The sequence below is a fragment of the Dermacentor variabilis genome, chromosome 8, assembly GCF_050947875.1.
Source record: "Dermacentor variabilis isolate Ectoservices chromosome 8, ASM5094787v1, whole genome shotgun sequence".
Taxonomy (NCBI): Eukaryota; Metazoa; Arthropoda; class Arachnida; order Ixodida; family Ixodidae; genus Dermacentor; species Dermacentor variabilis.
Window position 1 is genome coordinate 127756489 of NC_134575.1, and position 23843 is coordinate 127780331.

The window sequence follows — 23843 nt, forward strand, 5'->3', positions numbered from 1 at the left end:
ATTTCTTGAGACCACATGGTCACGGTTCCATAACCCGCAAGTTGTATTTGTGCAAGCACAATTAGCACCTTTAAATGTTCGCCTTAGAGAAATAATTCCGCTCCATAGGTCTCCGGGGTCGCTCAAAATTGAATTTGCAGACATTTCTCCACCCAATGCGAAATTTCTGTCCACAACATATTTGAATGACCGTTTACAATATTATTTGGCCCGTTTCAAAATAAACGTAATAGCGACCGATGCTTCTTCGTGTGAAGAGAAGGCAGGTGTGGGTATCTAGTCACCATCCCTGAATTGGTCTTTTTCACTTCGCCTACTAGATTACACATCATTTTTTCATGCCGAACTTCTCGCAATAGTTCTTGCCTTGCGGAAATTACCCATTCATATTACAAGAGTTATTATCGTCACAGATTCTCTATCTGTATGCAGCGCACTTGCTGCGTCTATAAAGTCGACAACCGGAAACAGGTTTTATTCATTAGCTCCACCTCACTTAAGTTTAGTGCATATAGTATGGGTCCCTGGCCACCGAGACATTCACATTAATGAAATAGCCGATTCCTTAGCACGAGCTTCTTTAGCAGGTCCTGTGCTATTTGTGCTGCCGGCAACTGCGCACATTACTGCAGCCAGACATCGGCAATTTTCTTTGAGCGAGGACAAAACAGCTCTATGATTAGCGAAATCTTCAGATTTCTTACACTTAAGCTATTCTTGGAACGGGCAATGGTGTCCTAACCGGAAATTTGAAGTTTTATTTACTAGGCTGCGTTGCCGTATTCCAACACTTAATTTTTACTTGCACAGATCTGGTATGGCGGTATCCCCTCTATGCTACCTCTGCAATGAACCAGAAACTATAGATCATTTTTTATTATCCTGCCGGCGGTTTTCTACTCATCGAAAACTTTGTCTAGGAATTCCACTTCAAAATTTAGGATTACCTTTAAGCAGCACTGTTATACTCTCCGTTGGAGCAACAGTTTTGGGATACAGCCACAGGAACATTTGCCTAGCCATTTATAATTTTCTATGTGGCACAAAAAGAATGCCTTGTTAATAGCTTTTAGTTTAAAGAATTCATTTATTTCTACTGCAGTTTAGAAAATTCGAAAAGTAAAAGCACAAATTCACAGTTCGAATCTCACTATTATTATTCACAATTTACCTTACTCAAGTATAAGTATATCCTTCTTTTAACATTCCTATCAACGCAAGACTTACTATAGTATTGATCAATACTTTATCTCATGTATTCATAGGTTATTTTGCATCTTGGATTAGTTGTTTTCCTTTCTTTTTTCGTGTTATTTATTTATTAACCAATTTATTTTATTTTATTTATTTATTCATATTACCACCCGATTCGTGGCCTATCCCCCTCAGTGCGTTTGTGTCATTAACTGAGGCTTCATAATAATAATAATAATAATAATAATAATAATAATAATAATAATAATAATAATAATAATAATAATAATAATAATAATAATAATAATCACCAAACTTTCGCCGCCCCAATTGGAAAGTTTTTTCATGCGCATCTCCGTTGTTTCTCATTTCCCTACTTTCTTCAACCAAATTTCCAACCACGTCTTAATAAACTATATCGCGGACATATTTACTCTCTCCTGCTCTCACTGAAGCTCTGGGCTTCACGGAGGCCAGAAGTGCCTAAATCTACCGCTATGCAGATATCTTCACATTCTAATAATATATTCTCCATCGCTGTCCCTGCTTTACCGCAGTAAGCAAATGCTTCTTCCTTGTATATGGCTTTATAAGTGCATGTTCTAAGGCATCTGATCTCGCCTCGAAAAGTAATGAGTTTCCTTTGAGTTACCATAAATTGTTTCGTTCCAGATTTCTTTTCTATCCTCAGTAGTTACTCAAAGCAGGTTAATTTTACATTGCGACAGCTGATGAAATTACCTCAGCCTATCTTTCTTTCTGGCTGACGTCCTCTGTTGCAATGTTGCTCGCCTTATGCTCCGCCTACCACCATGCCACCATACTGTACTGAATGGTAATACCCTGCCAGCAGTACCACCGTACTGTCTCAACGCGATGTTGCGCGCGTTCACGCGGGCTTCATCTTGGAAACGATCCGCTTTAGGGGCACAGTCTAGATGGTCTGATGAATCGCAGCTTTGCGTACGCTGTGTTCTCACCACTCAGTTTACGTTGAGGCGACAGACAGCACGAAGGTCACTTCGCTCGCTGCTGCTGCCGATATTCCTCACGCCAGCGTTTTGACAGCGAGTGTCCACAGTCATCGAGTGTAAAGTATTCATGTTTGCATTTGTGGTCTCAGACTATGCTAGGTAAATTAAATAGTAAGCCAGTGTTTACAATGGGGCCTTCTACTCCAGTGCCTGCTGGGTACGGCGTGGCCACGCCAGCCTTGTCTTGAATACGACCTGCGATGCGGACAGGGTAGGCGTCTAGGCGCACTAGGGCCGATAGCGTCGTGTGCGCTATAGCAGCCATACGCTGCGCGTCACTCGCGTTTACGAAGTGAAACGCCACTGTCAATTTCCCTGATTTGATGATGAAGTCGGCAGTATAGATAGCAGCGAGGACGCTGTTGTGTGGTGCGAGATGTTCGTAAAATTGGTTCGAGAACACGACGATCGTCCAAATATACGAGGCAGATTTACCCCTAGAGTTCAGTAAGGACGGTGTTCATCAGCTGCTGGAAGGTGGTAAGCGCGGTGCAAAGGCATAGGGAGAGAACATTGCGCTCTTAGGCCCGTCAGGTGTCACCGGAACTGTTTTCATGTCGAAAGCCTTTGATCGATCATTGGTCGAAAAATCGGTTGGACGGCATATGGGATCACGCTTCAAGCGAACCAACTTGGTTATATGGATGAACCGGCCATATCTCCTATTTGAGTTCCAATCGGTATCATGAGTCTAGAGTTCATGTCTAAAGTTGAACCCATGACTTTCGGTCGGAGTCGATCTCACAACCTTTACTGTTAATTAAGGCGACGTTAATTAAGGCATTCGAACCCACGACTGAACTTGATGATATGGGCAAACCTATCATATGTTCAAGTGGGATCCCAATTGACATCGCGAAGGTCGTGAGTTGGACCCACAACATTTATTGTTAAGTAAGACACAGCTAATTAAGATAGAGTTACTGAAGGCAACCGAACTCACGACCTTTGGTGTTATTTGAGCAACTGTACATTGAGGTTGATGTAGTTGAGGCACTCGCACCCACGATGTTTGGTGGCGCGCAGGCTTTTGCCTCCATCCTTTCTGTTGTATGCTAAAGTGACTGCCAACTCTCCTCACGGTCCTGTTCATTTATTTCGATTTGGCAAATACCCGTACGTAAGATCCAACGAACAAAAAAAACTTGCCATGATGTAGGCGATCCAATGCCTCGTCGATGCGTGCCCGCAGCGTTGGCTTAGCGAGTATGGGGTTCCGCTGCTGAGCACGAGGTTGCGGGATTAAATCCCGGCCGCCGCTGTTGCATTTTGATAGGAGCGAAGGGGAAAAACGCGCGTGTACTGTGCAATGGGGGCATGTTAATCTGGGTGTCAAAATTAATCCAGAATCCCTCACTACAGCGTGCCTAATATTGAAATCGTGGTTTTCGCATGTAAAACCCCAAAATTCAATTCGTATATGCGTAGTTAAAGATAAACATAGCGTTTGGTGTCACGGTTAAACTTTATGCAATCTACACAGAAGCGTAGTGTGGTTGCCCTTTTAGCTTTGTATCACTAAGGGCGAGGCCCTCGTACTTTTGGGCGGCTGGATGCCGTCGTCTTGGAGCACCTCTTTCACGAAGAGGTTCTTTGCTCCCCTTTCCACTGGTGGCACTTTGTAAGCATGCTGGCGAATAGGACGCGCGGGATTTTTCGTAAGGATGCTGTCCTTTGTGATGAACGTGTGTCGTACTTTGGAGGACCTTGAAAAACAGTCTGGAAATTAATTCACTAGACTTAGTAGACAATCTCATGGACTGGAACATCAAAGTCAAGGTGAATGCGTTTGTTTTTCAGGCTGGGTACCCCAGATTGCTGTGCCGATGCGATTTCTGATGCCCAATGTTGGGGAAAGCATTGATTTCGTGAAAAAAAGGCGATTGTCGTGCCTCACTGTATATGCCGATATTGATTATTAAACATTTTTAGCAGAACGACAGAACATTCATTTCGCAGCTGTAGAAGCCTTCTGGCTGCACAAATGGGTTCAAGAAGCAGGGGAACGTTTGACTCCGGAATGCCCTCGCCGTCATTCTCTGTGTTGTATCGGACAACACGGTGGCCTTGAGTGGCAACGTGATGTGATCGTCGGCTACGCGAAGCGCGTCAGAGTCGTCATTGCTCTTCGCTATGAATTGCGTATTAGCGCAACTGACACTAGACTCTTGCAGTTCGATGATCGTCTATATACATCCACACTGCAGGCGTAGGGTGCGTAAACTTGAAGGAAATGTATGCCAAGTATAAGGTTCTTTGAACATTCATGAACAATCATGAAGTCGACAAGATACGTGAAGCCACGAATTTCGACTCGTCCTATGCAGAGGCCAACTGCAGTAACGAGGTGCCATACTGCAGTACCAATCTTAACTCCAGCCCATTGTGTCGAAAGTTGCTTCAGTATACACGCGAGATTTTGGCTCATAACGGATACGTCTTCACTCGTGTCAATCAACACGATGACTTCGCAGTTATTTATGGGTATTCGTACGTCTCAAGATACTGACACCGAACTACACTGCTCTCTCTGAGTTTGAAAACTGCTGCCTCTGCGCCGTTGTTGGGGACGATCTGCATTTGCAACGTCAGTGACCTTGCCTCTGTAGCACAATGTGCTCAGTTTCCTCGGGTGGCAGGGCTGGGTAAGCGACATCTAGTTGTGCTCTGCGTAAAGAGAGGGATCTAAGACATGTGGGTGACGTTGACGAGGTAAACAAAATTGTAATTGGCAAGAACATGTTCTTTCGAGGGCATCGGCTTTACTGCAATGAAAACACAAGGGCCTGCGTTCTGCAGTGCGCCAAACGGCTCTTTTACGGGGTTGCCATGCTTCCGTCATGAGTGCTTTGCTACGAGACTAGAAGTCCATTGTCGCATGTTGAACGACGCGCAAACTATGAAGGTCAGCGACGGCGCTCATACCGTGGAAGATACGGTACTGCGAACATCGCGCCAGTTACTGCATGCCATGCAGTAGCTGCCGTACCTCGCGGTGTGGGGCGTCGACTCGTTCTGGGACTCGGAAAACAAGGGTTTTCCTCCCCGACGACTTCAGCCATAGAAAGTCGTGGTACTGATGCCGGAGTCACCTGAAGCTTTTAGAGCACTTCTCGAACAAGCCTGATGAACTACCGCAAGCCGTCAGTCTTAGAGGGTACATCGAGAGTCTCACGCGATAGAGCCGACACGTCTGCGTTATAATGCCTTGTTCGCTGCTGCACTTCCTTTTTAATTGAAATGGATTCCGAGACACAACTCTCCTTGGCGGTAGCCTATCAGGCCACCTAAGAGCTCTTGCTTAACATCACACATCGAGTTCCTTAACTTCTTTTCTGCCAACATGCACGAACATGCGCGTCGGGAAAGTTGGCACATATCTTCCAGAAACACTGCTGCGCTTTCGTTCAGACGCTGTGCCCTCGTCGGAATTGTAGATTCAGCTTGCTCCTTGCGATTCAGGCTTTCATATGTGCTGATAAGCTGCGGTCGGAATCCGTCATAATACCATAGGACCACCTCATGCTTTTCGAATTATGTCCGCGCGTAGTCCTCGAATTCAAAGTAGACGTTGAGTAGCTTGCGCCTAAGAGTCCATGCGCTGAATTCGGCCACTCGCACACAGTGTTCTAGAAAATCTTTAGCCTTCTCAAAGGCGGCGCCCTGGAAATATTCAGTGATTCGCGGTTGGTTAAGAGTGACCTCAGTCGGTGCGGTTCAGGAACAAGACAGAACTGGTTCCATCATCCTTCTGAGGCGGCAGGGTAGACTCTTGTGCTCAAGTGGTAGCCGATGATGTGAACGTCCTGTCTATATGTGAACGTCCTGTCTGTATGTGAACAGGAGTCTGCTCCACCGAACTTCGTACTGTTCTTGTAGACAGGGTTCGATTTACGAGCGGCAGCATGTACCCAGTACACCTGCGAAAAAATCTAATGTAGGTTAAAGAGGGAGAGTGGAAATATAGACGTGGTCTCTTTGATGGCGGACCAGAACAGAACGTGCAGCCAACGCGCTTGATCATCTTTCAAGACACTGACATTGCGCGCGCCTTTCTGCGGCGTAGAAAGCCTGCATCTTTTTGTCAATTCAGGTTACGCCTGTCAAAAACTTCCTTCAGTCTCTAGTATTCGATGCAATGTAAGATATTACATGCCCTTATTGTTTCGTAAGACTACCGGACACGCATGGCGTCGCAATACGCTCCGCCACTGCTTTTCCGCCTACGACCACTGCGCTTTTGTTTAGCAAAAAAATATATTCTGCATTGTATTCTCCATTGAAAATTATTGCGTATGGTTTAAGTCTCACGTCTGATTTAGATGTGTTAAGGTTGTCAGGTTGCCTGAAGCTAATCCTCCTTTAACGGCAGCAATCGTGATAAAATAGTTTTGATACAATAAATACACAGCGCTATATGCAAGATCATAATCTCGTAGACAGAAGTAAACGGGCTTATGGTGCACAACTTTTCTCGTGTGGATCTGGCAAGACAACTCGCAGATATGAAGTGAGAACATACTTCATTAAGACAAAGTGTATTTCTTACCAACACGAAACACAGCTGAAAGAAACTGTTGTAAATCATTAATTCCAGTTATGCCTATTTTGTTTCGGTTAGTTAAATTTCATGCAAGATGTTCCAAAATCGGTGACTTTGTTGGGTGGTTTACTTATCGCACCTGTTATTGCGCAATTTTATGGCTCTAATTCTTCCTAGTGTTCTTTCTTGCTTTAGATAGTGACATGTGCAATCATATTTTTATGATATGCAGGAGATGAGTCAATGCAATGATCGCATGTCTCTTTCTTCGCCTTTATTTTTATTGTTAAACATAATCTTAACTGGTCTTTACATATGCTCACTGGTTCTTTTTTTATAAACCTTATTGCTTTCTTTACATTTATGTGAAATAATTCACTAAGGGATATGCATATGCGTACCTTGGACGTCTTTGGTTGTCTGAAGGCGCTGCAAGCTCTATGAGGCTTCGACAGGGCGGATCTTTTTACACTTATGAGAGCGTGGAATAAAACGTTATCATCAATATTACTAATGTTAAGAGCATTCTTTTCCTACTTGAGCCGTATTGCGCCTATTTATTTATATATCTATACACCTAGCCTGTGACGCCGACCCAGTGGCCGAAGTTTACCTATTCGGGTCACTAAGTTGGTGCTCCTGTTTGTGATGCCGTCTTTGTCGTTCCATTGCCTTCATTTTAGCTTCGGGATCTTACTGTCATCATGCCGTCGTTGTCTTTGTCGGGTCTTCTATCCCGACCCAGTGGCACAAATTGTCTAACAGCTTGAGGATACCAGGTATCCGTTCGTGGTCTCGATTCCTTTGTGATCGTTGCACCACCATCATTCAAGCTTTGTCATTCCATACTAGTGACGCCGTCATTGTCGTGCTATCGTCGTCATACAGTCGTCATGCATGCATTATCACGCCACCATAGTGACATCGTCGTGGTCGTTCAATGGTCGCCATTCCAGCTTCGCCATCTGACTCTATTAATAGATTCGTCAGTATCCTACCTACTGCCACCAAATGATTTATGTTGTATAATGGATTTCGGGCCAATAGGTAAGTGTTGGGTGTCATAATAAGGTCATGGACGTTGCGTCGTCGGCACTCCAGCTTTGTCCTCCAACCCTCGCCATGCGGTAGACATGACGCATTCGTCTTCACACTGTCGTATTATCACGGTCATCACTTCAGTAACATCATCCCATTTTCAACGTGCCTTCGTGGTTATACCGCCTTCGTCATTCCACGATGTTTATCGTTCCTCTTCATGCTGATATTCTTACGCTGTCGTCACTCATTAGTGATTGTCACCCTTGTCAAGTCGTCGTAGTGAAACACATGCTCTCTAGCCTCCGCTGTGATACCGTCATCATAATGCCGTTGTGGTCGTGCCTTATCGTCACTCCAGCTTTCTCATCCGACTTCGTGCTGTCAGCCTCATGCAATCTTCGTCACATACTTTTTGTGTTACAGTCATCGCCATGCCATTGTCCTCATAGACTCATGTTTATCCAATTTCTCCTAATGTCATTGTCAGGCCGTTGTCTTCACTGCATCGTTAGGATGCTTGCATTGTCATATCGTTACCGGGCTAGCGTCGCCGGTGTTGCGTCGCCATTTCTGTGACTTTGACATCCGACTCTCCTCAGGTCGTCATCGTCTACTGTTGTTGCCATGCCAGCGTCGTCACGCTGTCATTTATCCACTGTCATCACATCACTATCTTCATCTACTTGCGTGATACCGCTGTTGTCATACGACCGTCGTCGATCGATCCATGGTACTCGTTGTTCGTCATTCTATTGTAATCATTCTGTCGTCAATCAATTGTGATTATGCCGTCGTTGTCATGCCAGCATCATGATTGCGTCGTCGTCCTGCAGACGCTCTTATGCATCCGTCATCAAAGCGTCGTTGTCACGGCGTAGTGGTCGTGCCATCTTCGTCATTCTTACTTTTGCATCCATTTGTCGTCAAGCCGTGGTGGTCATCTCATTGCCCGCATCTCGTCGCCGCCACGTGGTAGTCGTTATAACATCGTCATATGTTAATAATGACCATCTTATTGTTATCACGCCATCGTAGTTATACACCTCTGTCTGCCCGTGAATAGCATTCCATCTTTGTAATTTCATCATCATTATGTCGGTGTTATACAGTCGTGCTCATACCTTTATGGTCACGGGGACCTTGGCAAGCAAGTGCCATAGCGAAGTGGGACAATATTAGATTAGCCCATACGACATTAAACCGAAACGAAAGTCTTAGAATTACCACTTGCCGTGCTCAATAAAAGTAGCTTCAGGATATCGTCTGCCGCTACATTGCGCGATTTCTATTCGCATTACTATCGACAGTCACCGTGAGATGACTCCTGCTCTAATTTAGTACTATTATAAATAATGATTTGCCCATTCCTTTCCCTTTTTTCTTCGAATTTATGCGCTCTTCTAGCTTCGGTCTTGCTGAGTGGATATATGACAATTTGCCACTACAAACTGCAACACTGCCCACTGCCAGCTATAGCAAAGAAGGATTTATTGTCTAGCAGACTACTTCGCTCAATGGCATTGAACCCGCGACGGTATGCCCAGTAGCAGAACGCCATACCAACTAAGCCACAGCACCGTATAGTTGGTGCCAGCATATATCATATCGTATGGCCCATGGGTCACCCTGGGTTACTGATTGCACAACCTCCGGCACTGATTCATGTAGACACGGCCTCCACGCATCTGCCATGAATAATGAATCATCTATGAAGCTACCTAGATGTCCGTAAAGATTGTGCTTTTCACGTGTCTAGTCATCTTGCCTCTATCTTCTGTATGCCGTCTTCATTAATATCCGCCGTCGCGCTACCATGATTCTGTCGTAGTCTCGTTCTTGTCCACATATCGTTGCCATTTAGCTGCCGTTTTCGTCGTGGCTTCATCAATCCATTGCCTTCACATTCCTTGTCTTACCGTCCTTAAAGCGCTTCTGTAAAAATGACCCGCGTTCTGTATATTTGTGGCAATATTACCAAAACGTGGCGTGAGCACTAAGCTTGTTGCTCTTGGATGGTTGGCAAATAACATACGTTTCTGTTAGTGTGTAGCAACTGCATCCAACAATTCAAAACGCCCCCACACATTTCAATATGATGTTAGACACGGTGGCCCTTTTCGCAGCATTACTTTGCAAAATAACTCCTGCAAGAAGTTTTAATACCCTGCTGTGCATAATAGCTCGAATGGCTTCTTTGAAGATTGCGTAGAAAAACGTAATTCTTACAATTCGCGATACTCTATAATAACCTAATATATAGTTCATGGGCAGTCGAGCGGGTTATTAAATTTACGCTCATAATTTACTAAGAATAAAAAGGATAGAATAGAAAAGGCAGGCATGTCCGCCAAATTGCACTTTGTTTGTCACCGTACACTCGGGACGCAGTTACTGACCTAAAGTCATTACAAAGTAATACCTTGAATTCCCCATGAGCTTAATGAACAGTATTGAAATGGCTATGCGTGAGCAGGGAACGCGTTGCTCCGTTTCAGGTTTCGCAGAACTATGTATACCGGTTATTCAAAATTAAGCTTTATCGTTTTCTTAAAATTAGGCACTGACAGGCATGGGAAGACCACCCGTGCAAATAAGTTATGTTGCAAGGGGACACAAAGTGAGATGATAATTATCGGTGTCAGCAGCGCAACTAATTAAACTGAATAACTTTTGTTGACTTTAGTAAGTGGATATTTTTGTAATGAAAAGTTAGAGGCACTCGTGTTTCTACACAGTGTCAGTTGAAATAATTTTTCTAACGTATCTGTGCTCCGAGATATCCGATTAGAAATTTTCATTGTCGTTCACATGTTACGCTTGCAAGAGAGTGAGGATCGGCGCAAAGCTCCTCCCTGATGTGACGCTGCTGTTGCGTGCGGCGTTTAATCAGACAACAGGGCGGATGCATAGGCAAATATTAGAACTCTTTCCTACTAGCTAGAAACTGTCGAAGCAAAATTCTAGTCACCCACAGGCAAACACTAGGGATCCAGTAAAGGAGAACAAAGCTCGGATGAAACATTGGGAACGTGGCCAGATAGCCTTGGCAGGTTAGAAATCTCGACGCCGGGCACCAGTTCCACTGGTTTGACCTCTGCTCTCGGTGCAAGAGCTTCATTTCTCACCTGCCGTTCAGCACGTTCCTGGTCGGAATCAGGAGAAGGCGGCAACCTGGCGTCTGGAAGGTCGCCTTGGTCCAGTAGAAGGCGCAAATCGCGAGCCTGACGCCCAACGGCTTCCTTCCTGCGCCAGGAGCACTGGTGCTCTTTGTTCTTTGCCTCTTTTTCTTGTTGTTTTGTTTGGTTTCTTAGGACTAGTAGCATTCGTACCAGTGTAGCATATTGGGCAGAATATGTGAGGTTAACAAACTCCAGACCAAGTTAAAGGCCGTGCAAAGAGCGAAGTAACTAAAAAAGTTAACTGATGATTACGATACCTCTTAAAGCGAAATTTTAACGCAACTCCAGGCATGGCTTCATTTCTCTATGTATTTGGTGGCGTGGACAACTCCAGGCATGGCTTCATTTCTCTATGTATTTGGTGGCGTGGACAATCTACCTCGAACGACACGTTCCAAACGGAGCAAAGTAATGAGCGACTGGCTGGCTAATTGGAGATAACGTGAGGCAGCGTGTGGACGACGCGTAGGTGCAATACACAGCAGTCGCCGCAGACAGACCAAAGCACATGTATCGCTTTGATGAACAGACGACACGTGCTACTCTGGCGCCATCACATAGTCATCATTACCCCCCGAGCGCCTCTCTTTAATTTCGCAGACACGCTTTCGCCAAACCCTCATCCTCGGCTTTCCTCGTGGCGTTCTCTTCGCTATTGCCTGCGTTCATCTCCCGCTGCACTCCGCGTTCCCTTTCATTTTAGCTGTGCTCGTTCTATATATATATATATATATATATATATATATATATATATATATATATATATATATATATATATATATATATATATATATATATATATATATATATATATATATATACACAGAAGGATGAGAAGCTCTACTGCGTAGTTATCTTTGGTTTATTTTCCAAACAGTTTTCTTCTGTCAACCGAACTTTTCCTGTGGCTGCAGTACATTCTCGCAATCTCGCGGTATCTTTTGATACCTCTAGGTTGAGAAAGAAAAGAAATAAAAAGCACGGTAATGAAAGGTAAAGAAAGTGGAAGAAAGTTAAACGATTAAGCAAATAAAAAAAATTCGTGAGACCGCTGGGAGCTAAAGATATTACTCGTGGGTAGCAGGGTTATTTACCCCACATTTACCGAGTCAACCTACTCATCATTGGGGGTGTTCAGGTCTTCGACACGTTCCCCAAGAGGAGTTTTATGGAAAACGGAAGTGAGAGATGTAAGAAAAGCAATTCTTTACGCGTGCTTCAACGCGATAGACGAACACGCAAGCAATTTTGTGGTGTGTATAAACAAAGGCTTTGAGCAATCAAGAGAATGTGTAAACAATAAGAAATGAAAATTTTAAAACGAGTGAGGCTATACTTAGTTTCTGGAGCCTATGCAAGCTGAAACAGAGGTTTCCCATGTGTTCATATATGCCGTATGTAATCGTTCTAAATTTGTACACAAAGTACGAATCTCTTTGTCCCTGTTCACGTGAGGACCAGAAGCCTGACTCGAGAAGGGTGACAAGAATTTTGTCAAATCAATGCTCTGACAGACTGATACGCTTTTAAATGGAAGGTGTGGTAGCCCGCGGGTATGAGCTCTATGGTTATTTAGACGGAGTCTAAACGCGGCTCCAGTCATACCTATATGTTGTCGTTCTCAGACACGACATTGGAGCATATCGACCACATTACGATTGATGATTGTCGCAGCTTAGCGTTTTCTAAAATTTGGATGTAAAATTAGAGGCAGTAGGATTAGGAAGGCAGACTATAGTCACATGCTTGCAGACCGTGCAACGTTGTTCACCTTTTGGTTTGCAGCCTGTTTGTTGTTTTCAACCGTGAATGTTCTAGCTCTAACGAGTACATCTCTTAGTTTATTAACACGGCGATGGGCAACTTGGCGTGGCTTTGTGAAAACTGAAAAGGGTACTCTGTTGAATTATATTGAAATGTTTCGATATGATGTTCTTGAGGTGCGTTAGTGTAGATGAGTTAGTGTGGACAAGGTTTGTTTAGTATTTACGATAATGTGGCTTTTAGCCCGACAAAATTTCATTTATGCCTATGGCTTGGGTCGGCTTATCGCATAAACAATACTTTCCGTATAGCCCTTCGCCACCAGGGGCGTCTTGACTTCCTTTGCGAGACTTTCGAAGTGTGTCCCGCCAGAGGACATGCAGTACGGGATTTCTATCTTACAATGCCACGTGTGGCTACATCTGAAATGAAGATATTGGTTGCGCTCTGTTGGCTTCTTACATAACGCATGAATATGCAATTAGCTTTAATTTTCACATATACATCAAGGAAGTTTACAGCTTATTTAGAATAACTGTGTGTGAAAGGGATTGATGGATGAGCCGAATTAAAATATGCTGCGAACCTGAGGAGGCTTTCTTCGCCGTAGTGACCACAAATATTATGTCGTCTAATAACCGTTTGTAGATGAGCAGCGTCAGAGACCTGGCCACAAGAAAGTGTTCTTCTAGCGACGCCATAAAAATATTCGCATAAATATAGGAGCCATCTTCGTGCGCACTGCCGTTCCGCTTATATGGAGAAAGTGTTTATTGTAATTTACGAATTTCTTGTAACCTAGTACTGACCACACTAGTGTTGACAGCATGTCCTCGTCCAAGCGTACATGCGTGTTTGCCTTGGCGTAAGCCTTGGCTGTCATATCAATGCCATCTACTTGTGGTCCATTTGTGTGAAGGGGTACTACGTCCTCTTTAACTAGGAAGTTTTCGCTGGAGATCTCGAGCCCAGTTATTAGGTGAAGAACCAGATTGCTATGCTGAAGGTAATAGGGAATGAACGTAACTACATATTCCATGGTGAAATACAAGGCGCTTGAAATCCTTTCGGTTACTAAGCCGTTGTATGAGACAATTGGGCGACCGGACTGGTTAGATTTGTGAATTCTAGGGAGCAAATAAGAACGACCTAAGGTTGGGTGAATCGGCTGCATTGCTTTCAGCACATCGCTAGATATTTCTTTTTCTTCCTTATCCAGTAAGTTTATTTCGCAGACCATATCTCATTCAGCTTTGTGGGGTCGTCTGCGAATTCCGTGTAGAAGTCCTTATTTTCTAATTGCCAGTATGCTTCTTTCAGGTAGTTGACCTCTGAACGACTGCTCAGCGACTGCGATGGCTTGAGCTCCTCGTATGACGAGTTGTGTCGAAAGGGTTTTAAATTTTAGCCTGCTGTCGTGATATCGTTTTAAACGGAGTATATATACATTTTCAAGTATCTGTCTCTTAGATAAGTTGGCGAAGAAGTTCTTGTGATGTACCGGGAAGACTGTTCGGCTAGGTTTTACATGAAAATATGCTCCCAACGAAGACTTCTGGCGAATATAATAATTCATTAACTTCATTAAGTTTCTCATTTGTTGGACGGACTGTAAGGCGTTTAGATAGAAGAGTAATTTAGGAAACAGATAACGGGGAAGACAAAAGTTAACTACCATTCATATATTTAGTGTAACCGCAACACATGCCTGATTTTCAACTTCATCATCTCCACGTATAATCATTCATCGTACACCTTTTTCGTCTGTATATATCATCACCAGCAGCACAGCTTGCTCCTCGTGGCTTTGGCTGGAATAAAGCGGTTCCTTAGATGTGGCGTATATATTGACACATGTACATGTTCATCTTTATCGGGTGACCACGTTTCCCATCTTAACAAATGTTATCGCACAGCGCAGCACGCTTCTGCATGTAAAGGAAGTTTCTGGAATGTTATCGATGGTTGCTTTCGTGCGCTGTCTGTGACCGAACCTTGTGTAATCTGATTGCATGCGTGCGCGACGCGAATAACGAAGAACTCTGTGGAAGGCACGCTGGTGCCATCGATTACTCTGGAACATTCGACGACTGGTCGTCGAATGTTCCAGAGCCGACGCGCTTGTCCCGCTGATCAGATTTCCGACGATCACCAAGTGTGTTCGCCGCAATTGTTGTTCTTTGAGTGTAGCCTGCTTTTGAGGCCACAAGTTCGCCCAATAAAATGCTAGTTTCGTTAATCACACATTTGCTGCCTTCTTCACCGTCACTGCTACGTGAGAATATATATATATATATATATATATATATATATATATATATATATATATATATATATATATATATATATATATATATATGTGTGTGTGTGTGTGTGTGTGTGTGTGTGTGTGTGTGTGTGTGTGTGTGTGTGTGTGTGTGTGTGTGTGTGTGCTCCTATAAGCCTTCTAATCTCCTCTCAACTTCTGCCATGTAACCGGATTCCCCACTTTGCGCACATATACTTTTTCGCTGTTTGTCACTCATAATTCTAATGTATAAAGATACCTATAAGGCTATATAGCATTATATAAGCATATAATGTATAAAGATACCTATACCTTAGCAGATACCTGCTAAGTATCCGCTAACATGAGGGCCCTCAAATGTGTTAGAGATTGCCGCCGCCTCAAATAACACAAGCGTAAAAGCAAGTTGCTGATAGCAAGCTCGTTATTCAAAGAATGGCGTTTTATTGATGGTGCGAATGAATATAAGCGAGCAGTTGGTACGTTACATAATTGATACACGTGCCCTTGTTATCTCCGCTCGACAACGTGGCATATTAACAGCAAACAAATCCGGTTACCAGTCCTCACTACGTGACATTCATTCTAAAAGTAGCAATAACACTGGCAGTAAAAATTGTCACATCAATGCCCTATGCAGCAAATAGGTAGCTTTACTCGGAAGCTATTAGAAGCATTTAACTACAGAAGTCAATAACTAGATAGCTTACTGCATGTGATCTTGTCTGTACACTTTATTTTCAAAGAAATTTCGTGAACTTTGATAAATAAGGGCAACTTACATGTGAAGATATTTGCGCCGTAGACGGCAACAAAATGAGAAGCTATTATGATCCATATATTCGCCATAGCGTGTTGCGTACTTGGCTAGTAGAACTTCCTTTTGAAAATATGAAATTGCGAAGCAGAAAATAACAGTTGACTCAATCTTATCACATAAATGAAAAATATACCTAACAGCCATATAAGCTTGATACCGACTGTATTCTGCTGAACAATACTTGCACGAGAAGACGAAAAGATCACTCCTACCAACCTTTACCGTCATAGATGTTTGTCAACCTTAGTGCCTAAGCAAGAAAGACGCAACTCACGACATATTTGTGCTATATAACACGTAAAGTTGGGTACACTCCACTAAAACTATTTTAGAAGCTAAAGACGTACTGCCTCTCAATAAGCCTGACACCCAAACGCCTTGGCATGACACATAGTGGCTGTATTATGAATGGGTTGATAGAAAGTGCGCCAAAAAGTATGCGATTTGCTTTCTCTTAGTGGCTGTGTAGCCCATTTCGCTATAACATTATGTGTAGCATTCAGGTGGGACGCACATAAATACCGATTTGTTCTCTATTCAGAATAGATCCAGCAACTCTATGATCATTCTTTCCTAAGGCAAACAGCGTATTTTAATATTTATCTATTTGCACTGCTAACTGCGGTAGAGCTCCATGCCGTAGTGGCAGCGACTAAGTTCATCAGGGAAAGTGATGCTCTTGATCACTCGATGGTTTACCCGGACTCAAAGTCGGCACTAGTCCGTCTTTGTAACGGTCATTCCGGCAGAATCTTAAGTGAAATGGTTTTAATAGCTGAATATGGGGCGGAACATCTTGCGAAAAATTATTTCCGGGGGTGCCCAGCCACATTGGATAATGCTGCAGCCGGCTGCGCATACCGAATGCCAAATGGGCAAATGGTGTGTTATGCGTCTTCTTAACTCTGACATGCCAAACATGGTGCAAAAACTGACGTATCGTCTTTGACAACGTCATTCCACTACGGTGAAAGAGTGCTGATTCTACGTGCAGTGAACGCAAAATGAAATTAAAATTTTCTCGTTACTTACCCGAGATGGACGAAAACTTCACTCCTTTACTTCAGCTAGTGGTGTCATTAAGCGAATCCATTCCACATAATATAGGGCACGTTAAAGCATGCTCGTGAGCTAGCGATGGACCTAATGTAAGGCCTGCTATCACCTGCATTTTATGCGGCTTCAGGACCAGCTGAGGCCGAAATCTCGTGTCAAGTTTATACAATGGGGATTTGTTCACTGTCTTGGAGAACGATTTTAGACCATCGCTTTGCCTACACTTTGCAAGGAGGGCATTAAGTGCTTGCTGAATATATTTTTTTTCTGCAACCTTTCTTCAAAATATTGGAAGTGCATATAAACGTTAAAAAGTCCTTTCTCCTGCCACTCTTACCACTATTACTATATTTGCTGAAGTTTGATGTCCCGCAATTGTTCATCAGTTTATTTATTTATTTTAGCCCAGTTTATTCATCAGTGTATCAAAAATATTATTAATCGAAGGTGCATTACCCCGCATATAGGTAAACAAGAGCATCAGGAATCACGTGCTTACAGCCTCCCCATCTCGGGACAACACCTAACAGATGCGTGCAGACACGGACACAAGAGAGGTGGACAACACGAACGCCGCCTATCACCTAAAGGAAGCACTGAGGCGAAAACAAGAAAGAAGACACAAAACTCATCTGCGCATGCTATGGAATGGTATAACCACGTGTCAATCAGGTACACGTGTCGGTCTGCGTGAGAGGTTACTGTTAAGACATTCGATCTCCTTCTTATGTAAAGTAATCGAAGGCTGACTCACGCACACACTTCCACAATTATTGATGTGCCATGCCTCGACCATAAGACGCGTATCTTCATTTCTATGCTTGTAGAATACCGCACATTCATCTAACTCGGGTGTGCAATACAATACAAGCTATTACATTGTCAAGATACAATCTTGGCAATCTAAGGAATGCTTAGAAGGCGATCCCCCGCTTAACGCCCGTGTATATTCTATAAGCCTCTGATTGATACACTGCCCCGTTTGCCCTACGTAGAAATGGCCACAGCTAAAGGGAACTTTGTATACCACACCCATACGACAGTCAGTAAAATTGTTGCTCTTGATGTGCTTCACTGGACAAATATCTGTTCTTTTTTTGGCCTTTCGCCTGCTGTTTTTTGCTCTGCACGGCAGCAGATATGTTGCTTAGCTGGCTGTGAGCAGTGAAAACAAAATTAACGCAACTTTTTTAAGCCAGTGCGACATTGAATGAATGTAGGTAATAGCCATTACTCTTTTCTTGCTGTTACTGCTTTCTGTAATCACTTGCGTTCCCCTCGAAATTGACTTCTTTTGGGCGTTTAGTCACAGTGGGCACTGCCATGCTATTCAGTATCACACATGCCAAGTATGACACAGTTCATCCGTCGCGAACTTGAGCCTGTAGCTCCTAGTTCTCCCTGCCCCCATACGCATGCCAGCAAGATCATATCGCTCATTCAAGCTGTTGTCCGCCAAGAAATTGCGAAACATAGACAGCCATTCTGCCGTCCGCCTACGTTCCACCCCTACAGCTCCTGTCACTGCATTTGCTGGACTTCCACAGTCGTTCCCGAATCGATATCTGAACCCCCCTGGGTGTTGAACACCGGATGACAGGCCAATTTGCTTTGCTTGCTCCCGGGTTGGTCACATCTCCCACCATGCCTGTAGTAGCCACTGGTACTCTTCGCCTCGACCATAGACTGATCACCGCTCCGACCGAGACCTTCCGCGTCTGTCACCCCTCTCTGAACCATATCCTGCCAGCCCTCCACCTCGAGGACACACCACTAGCCGATCACCCTCGAGGCAACGCCGTCTCGTTCGCCTACACCTCGTCATCCCTCGTACCCGTCCTACCCGGCCGCTTGTCGGGAAAGTAAGCAATGCAGACCCGGAGGTGCGGCTACATTGAGGACTGGAACTGCAAGACCTCTGCTAACCCCTACTGTTAAACCGAACCTTGTTGAAATTTTTGTTCATGATGTACCCTTTCAAACCGTCATCGATACTGGCGCTCAGGTATTGGTCATGCGATAAGATCTTCGTAGTTTAGAAAAACTTGTTGTTGGGCGAGTTGGTAGATGCTAGCGAACATTAGCTGCGCGAACAAACGAACCACAATGACAGCGAGGGACAAGGACTGCGCCCGTCCTTGTCCCTCGCTGTCTTTGTGGTTAGTTTGTTGGCGCAGTTAAACAACGTTCGCTAAGATCTTCGTAGCCGCCTCCGCAAAGTCCTTGCACCTGCCGAGTCGCCTGCCGTACGAGTAGCTAATGGCAGTAGAACAGCCGTGATGGGAATGTGCGCTACCGGTGATAACGTTGCCGGCCGTCCAGTGTTAGAACTGTTCACTGTAGTGGACGACTGTCCCCACAAAGTGATTCTTGAAATAGACTTTCTGACTGCCCATTCAGCACTTATTGACTGTGCAACTGGTAGGCTACGCCTAGAACTGCCCCATTACTTTGCCGACCCGGCCGTTGACCACAAGTCCCGACTTCGTTCTAATGAATTTGTTCCGCTTCAACCTGATGCTGCTACTTACGCCTTCCTGTCGCCTTCTCCGCCAATTCGAGATGGTCCTTACGTGGTGTTCACACTTTGCGACGTCCTCCTGGCCCGTCAATTAGCACTACCGAGCTCAATTGTAGCTCTTATCAACAATCAAGCGTGGCTTCCTCTTCTGGACATTGGTTCATGTCTGCAAGTGCTTCCTGAGGGTGTATCTCTCGCTGTGCTGTCCCCAATGGAAGATTGTGGAGTAGGTGCTCTTACGCGCGAACCACGATTCAACACTGCTGCAGCTTCTCTCCTTCCTACTTCCCCGCAACAACAAGTTTACGCCAATGATCGCTACTGATGTACGACCTACTTACGCCGGCGCCGTTCGCCGCAGTCTGATGTCCTATGAAGACATCTTTGATTTTGGTAATCGCCCGCTAGGTTGCACCCGTGTCGTCACCCATCCAATTCACACCGGTGACGATCCTCCTGTACACCGGCGGCCCTACCGTGTGTCTGCAGCTCAACGCCAGGTGATCCAAACTGAGGTGCATAAAATACTCTCCAAAAGATATTATCAAAGCCTTCCTGCAGTCGGTGGGCGTCACCTGTCGTTTTGGCTAAAAAGAAGGACAAAACCTGGATATTTTATATCTTTCACCGTCACCTCAATAAGATTACCAAGAAGGACGTGTATCCGCGTTCCGCGTATTGATGACGCGCTGGACTGCTTACATGGTGCCAGTTTTTTTTCGTCGTTTGATTCGCGCTCTCGTTACTGGCAAACCGCAGTGGATAGACAAGATCGCGAAAAGACCGCTTTCTTCACCCCAGACGGTCTCTACCAATTTAAGGTGATGCCTTTCGGACTGTGCAATGTCCCTGCTACCTTTGAACGTATGATTGACTCTTCTGCGCGGATGCAAATGGACCCCGTGCCTCTGCTACCTTGATGATGTGATTGCTTTTTCACCGAAGTTTGAGAGGCACCTCCACCGACTCTCAGCTACCCTTGCTGTTTTTCGACGAGCTGGCCTACAACTCAATTCTGCGAAATGCCATTTCGGCCACCGACAAATATGAGTATTTGATCACTTGGTTGACGCTGCTGGCGTACAGCCTGATCCTGATAAAGTTTGTGCCGTTGATGAGTTTCCACTTCCGCGTTCTTCTATCGATGTCCGAAGTTTCCTTGGGCTGTGTTCCTTTTTTCAGCGATTTATCCAGAACATTGCCGAAATCGCTCGTCCTCTCACAGACATCCGCAAAAAGGACACCACTTTTTGTTGGGGACCCGACCAGGCTGCAGCATTTCCAACGCTTACCAGTCGCCTTATCAATCCACCCATGTTGGGCCATTTTGATCCACATGCCTACATAGAAGTGCGCACAGATGCCAGCGGCCATGGTATAGGCAGGTTGCGAACGTAGTTCCTGTGCCTACTAGGGCGCCCCTCGCGGCGGTGAGCGCGCACCCGGCAGGATACGACCGGCCCGCTTGCGTTCGGAAAGCCTGGCTGTGCACTGTTTCGCGCGCAGCTGTTGCCTTTTCTGAGCAATGCCCAAGTGCGACACGAATTCTTCTGTTGTGTGCGGCCACAGCACGTACAGCAACTCACCAGGAACGAAGTTTTGCAGGTTTCCGAGCCGACCGTATGAAGTAGAGCGGCGTCAATACTGGATCGCGCTTGTCCGACGGCAGAAGCAAGCTGTTCTATATTCCGGCGTTATGCCAAGTGCGTTGTAACGCTGAATTCGTTGCTTTTACAGCAATGATGGCAGCAACAGGACACCTACACTGCGTACCAGGATATGCTGCAAACAGAGTAGTTCGTTTCCACACTTTACCGCAGTAAAGCTGTGGAAATCTTTCCCAATCCTCTCCCATGCAAACAGCGCCAGGGCTTGCTGAGAGCGACGAGGAGAGGTTGCAGCTGGCTCAACTGGCATACACCCGTCTGTGCCCAGCATAACAACTAAGGGGCCGCTGAGATCACCAAAATATTTGACGACGTGGTTTATTGGAACTTCCTTTGCACGCACTGAAAAATCGCAACATAGAAAGTCTCGAACTTCCAGTAACTTGGACGAAAGCATTTTCCCAGAGTAGTCTAACACAGCTGGTAAGCTCCTCACTTTTTTTTTTGTTTAGGGAGAGCAACATCCGCATACCTCGGGTAGGTCTTTCGAGGCGTTCGTACGCCCCACGTTCTTGGATGAGATGTTTTCGATTAGCATTTGCCGTCCTGTATATGGTTTGCGCGGCGACAGCGCGTAGCATTGCCCTTGACCGACTTCTGGCGTCTCAGACTAGACAAAAGCATCGTTACGACAGTCGTCGTCGGGACGTTCATTTCAACTCTGGGTCACTTGTACTGCTTTCGCTACCCTGCCGTCGCGTCGGCCTTTGCGAAAAACTGCTGCCGTGATACGTCGGGCCATACCGAGTTCTTCGCCAAGTCACTAGCCTCACCTATGAGATATCACCTGTGACTCCGACGTCTTCAAACCCACTTAGAACTGATATCGTGTACCGTTTCGCGACTAAAGCCCTATAACTCGCACACTGATTAGACACCCTAGGAGGCATCGAGAGGATGCTTCTGCCACCAGGGGTTTATGTCACGTACGAGCTTGTGCCGCTCTGGACAAAAGGACGTTGTGAGGTGAAGAGGAGGTTGAAGTGTGTCGACCATCGGTAGATGGTGCTACCCTGACTACTGAGCTACAACCTCGTAGCTGTGTATATCGTAAATACATCTATTTTCTCCCCCTGTAACAATATGACAAACAGGGTACTTTATTTCATAGTAGTCTCCATTACCATTTAGACACTTGTCCCACTGACTAACGAGTCGCGTGATTCTCGTCTCATAAAACTCCTTGGGTTGCTACTTCAAAATGTCTGCAAATGACTTTCACGTCATTGTACAACACGAATCCGATTACCTTGAGCTGTTTTTTCAATTGCCCCAAGAGTGCCGGATTTTTGCTTCCAGAGATGTGGCGGAAGTTTGTAGAAAGTTCGGAGATAAAAGAAAGTTGCCGACGCTCATATGCTCGGAACGAGGAAGTGCTTTTCTTGAAAACGAAGGTTGACGGTTTTTTGTGGTCAGAATATGAAAGCCAGAGTTTTTAAGGAAAAAAAAGAAAGTTCTTGACAGCGTAATAGATGTCTGACAACACCCTCTGTAGTGAGCCTAATTAAATAGGTTTGGGCGCTTTCAGAAGAAACCCAGGGCCCTCCAGTCTTTGTCATCGTGCTGCTGCAGTACTACACCCACTGCCGTAGTGGGTGCGTATACCGTAAGGTGAGTTGTCGTGTCGGGAACGGATGAATCAGCAACACTGCAGTCGCCAACCGACTGTTGGCTTCCTGAAAGGAGTGTTCATGCTCCAAGGACCAGTGGATAGTAGGCGTCTTCTTTCTTTTTTTTGGACTCGCGATGCAGCAGGTGGGCAAGAGGCTGAAGTACATGTGCAGAAGATATGTGCGCCTGTGAAAGTTTATGAGCCCCAGAAACTCGCGCAAGCTTCGGAAGGAGGTTCGAAAGGCGAAGTCCCCGATTATCCACACTGGTGATTCCAGGGGCCTGATGCCTTGGGGTGTAATAAGATGGCTGAGAAAAGCCTGGGCTTCAAATCCGAAAATGGATTTCTATGGCTTAGGACCAGGCCTTCTTCATCCAGTCACTCAAATGCAAGGCGAAAGTGCTATTTGTCCTCTTCGTCTCTGCGAGTTGCAACGAGAATATCGCACTTGCACGCACATTCGACAGGCACGGAATGGCTAGCAAATGTAAAAGAGTGGCTTTAGGCTAGAATATAGAATGCTTTTGCAAAACACCTACGTTAGCTAAAATCTATTTTACAGTTTTAGTGGGAATTTTAGTAACATTTCTTTCTCAACTAAGCGGCACACTTCAATAAACTTGAGCTTCACTCCATTGTAAGGTTATAACGTGTGATAGATAATCACGTTAGAAAAGACAAAGATAAAAATTACAGTTGTGATGCACTTTTGAGGCTTTTGTGGCGATGTTAATCGACAAATTTTTACTCAGCGAAGGCTCATCTCCGTGATCCATTTGTTTGATATGCACACGTAAGAAAGAGATATATGTGCGAAACGGACATGCGCGGCGCCCGCCTATGTGAGCTGGGAATGAGCCAGTTTGACGAATCACTAAGAGGAAATGGGAGATTTGCAATAAAGATTTAGTTCGAAACGTTTTACATTATCCTGGACCAGGAAATTCAGGAACTTGTCCTGCACGTTTCTCAAGGCGCGGCGGGTCTTCCTTTTAATGAAGCACCCACAGTGACTCCGTTCCCTTCACGAAGGCCACTTCCCAAAGGAACTGACTCTGCATCACTTTATCGTAAGTTCCATGGGCCAGTTACCTCAGTTGCAAGAAACTAGAGTAGAAAGGAATA

The 23843-nt window shown here is 45.0% G+C and overlaps 1 protein-coding gene across 13 annotated transcripts in view; it reads right to left on the reverse strand.

Annotated features, from left to right (window-relative positions):
• The window catches only part of LOC142590575 (uncharacterized), a 95376-nt gene extending 78334 nt beyond the window's left edge, over window positions 1-17042 (reverse strand). For 3 of the 13 annotated variants that reach the window (XM_075702873.1, XM_075702869.1, XM_075702864.1), the window contains exons 1-2: window positions 16895-17042; window positions 15825-15922 (exon numbers count right to left, since the gene is read on the reverse strand). Coding sequence is in view for 3 of the 13 variants with exons in the window: in XM_075702877.1 (XP_075558992.1) it covers window positions 15825-15891 (67 nt within the window). In the remaining 10 variants the exon portion in view is untranslated. Of the gene's footprint in view, window positions 1-10937; window positions 11056-15824; window positions 15923-16894 lie in introns of all 13 variants that reach the window. The other 10 variants (XM_075702874.1, XM_075702872.1, XM_075702868.1 and 7 more) reach the window with 7 other exon arrangements.
• Between the last annotated feature and the right edge of the window lie 6801 nt (window positions 17043-23843).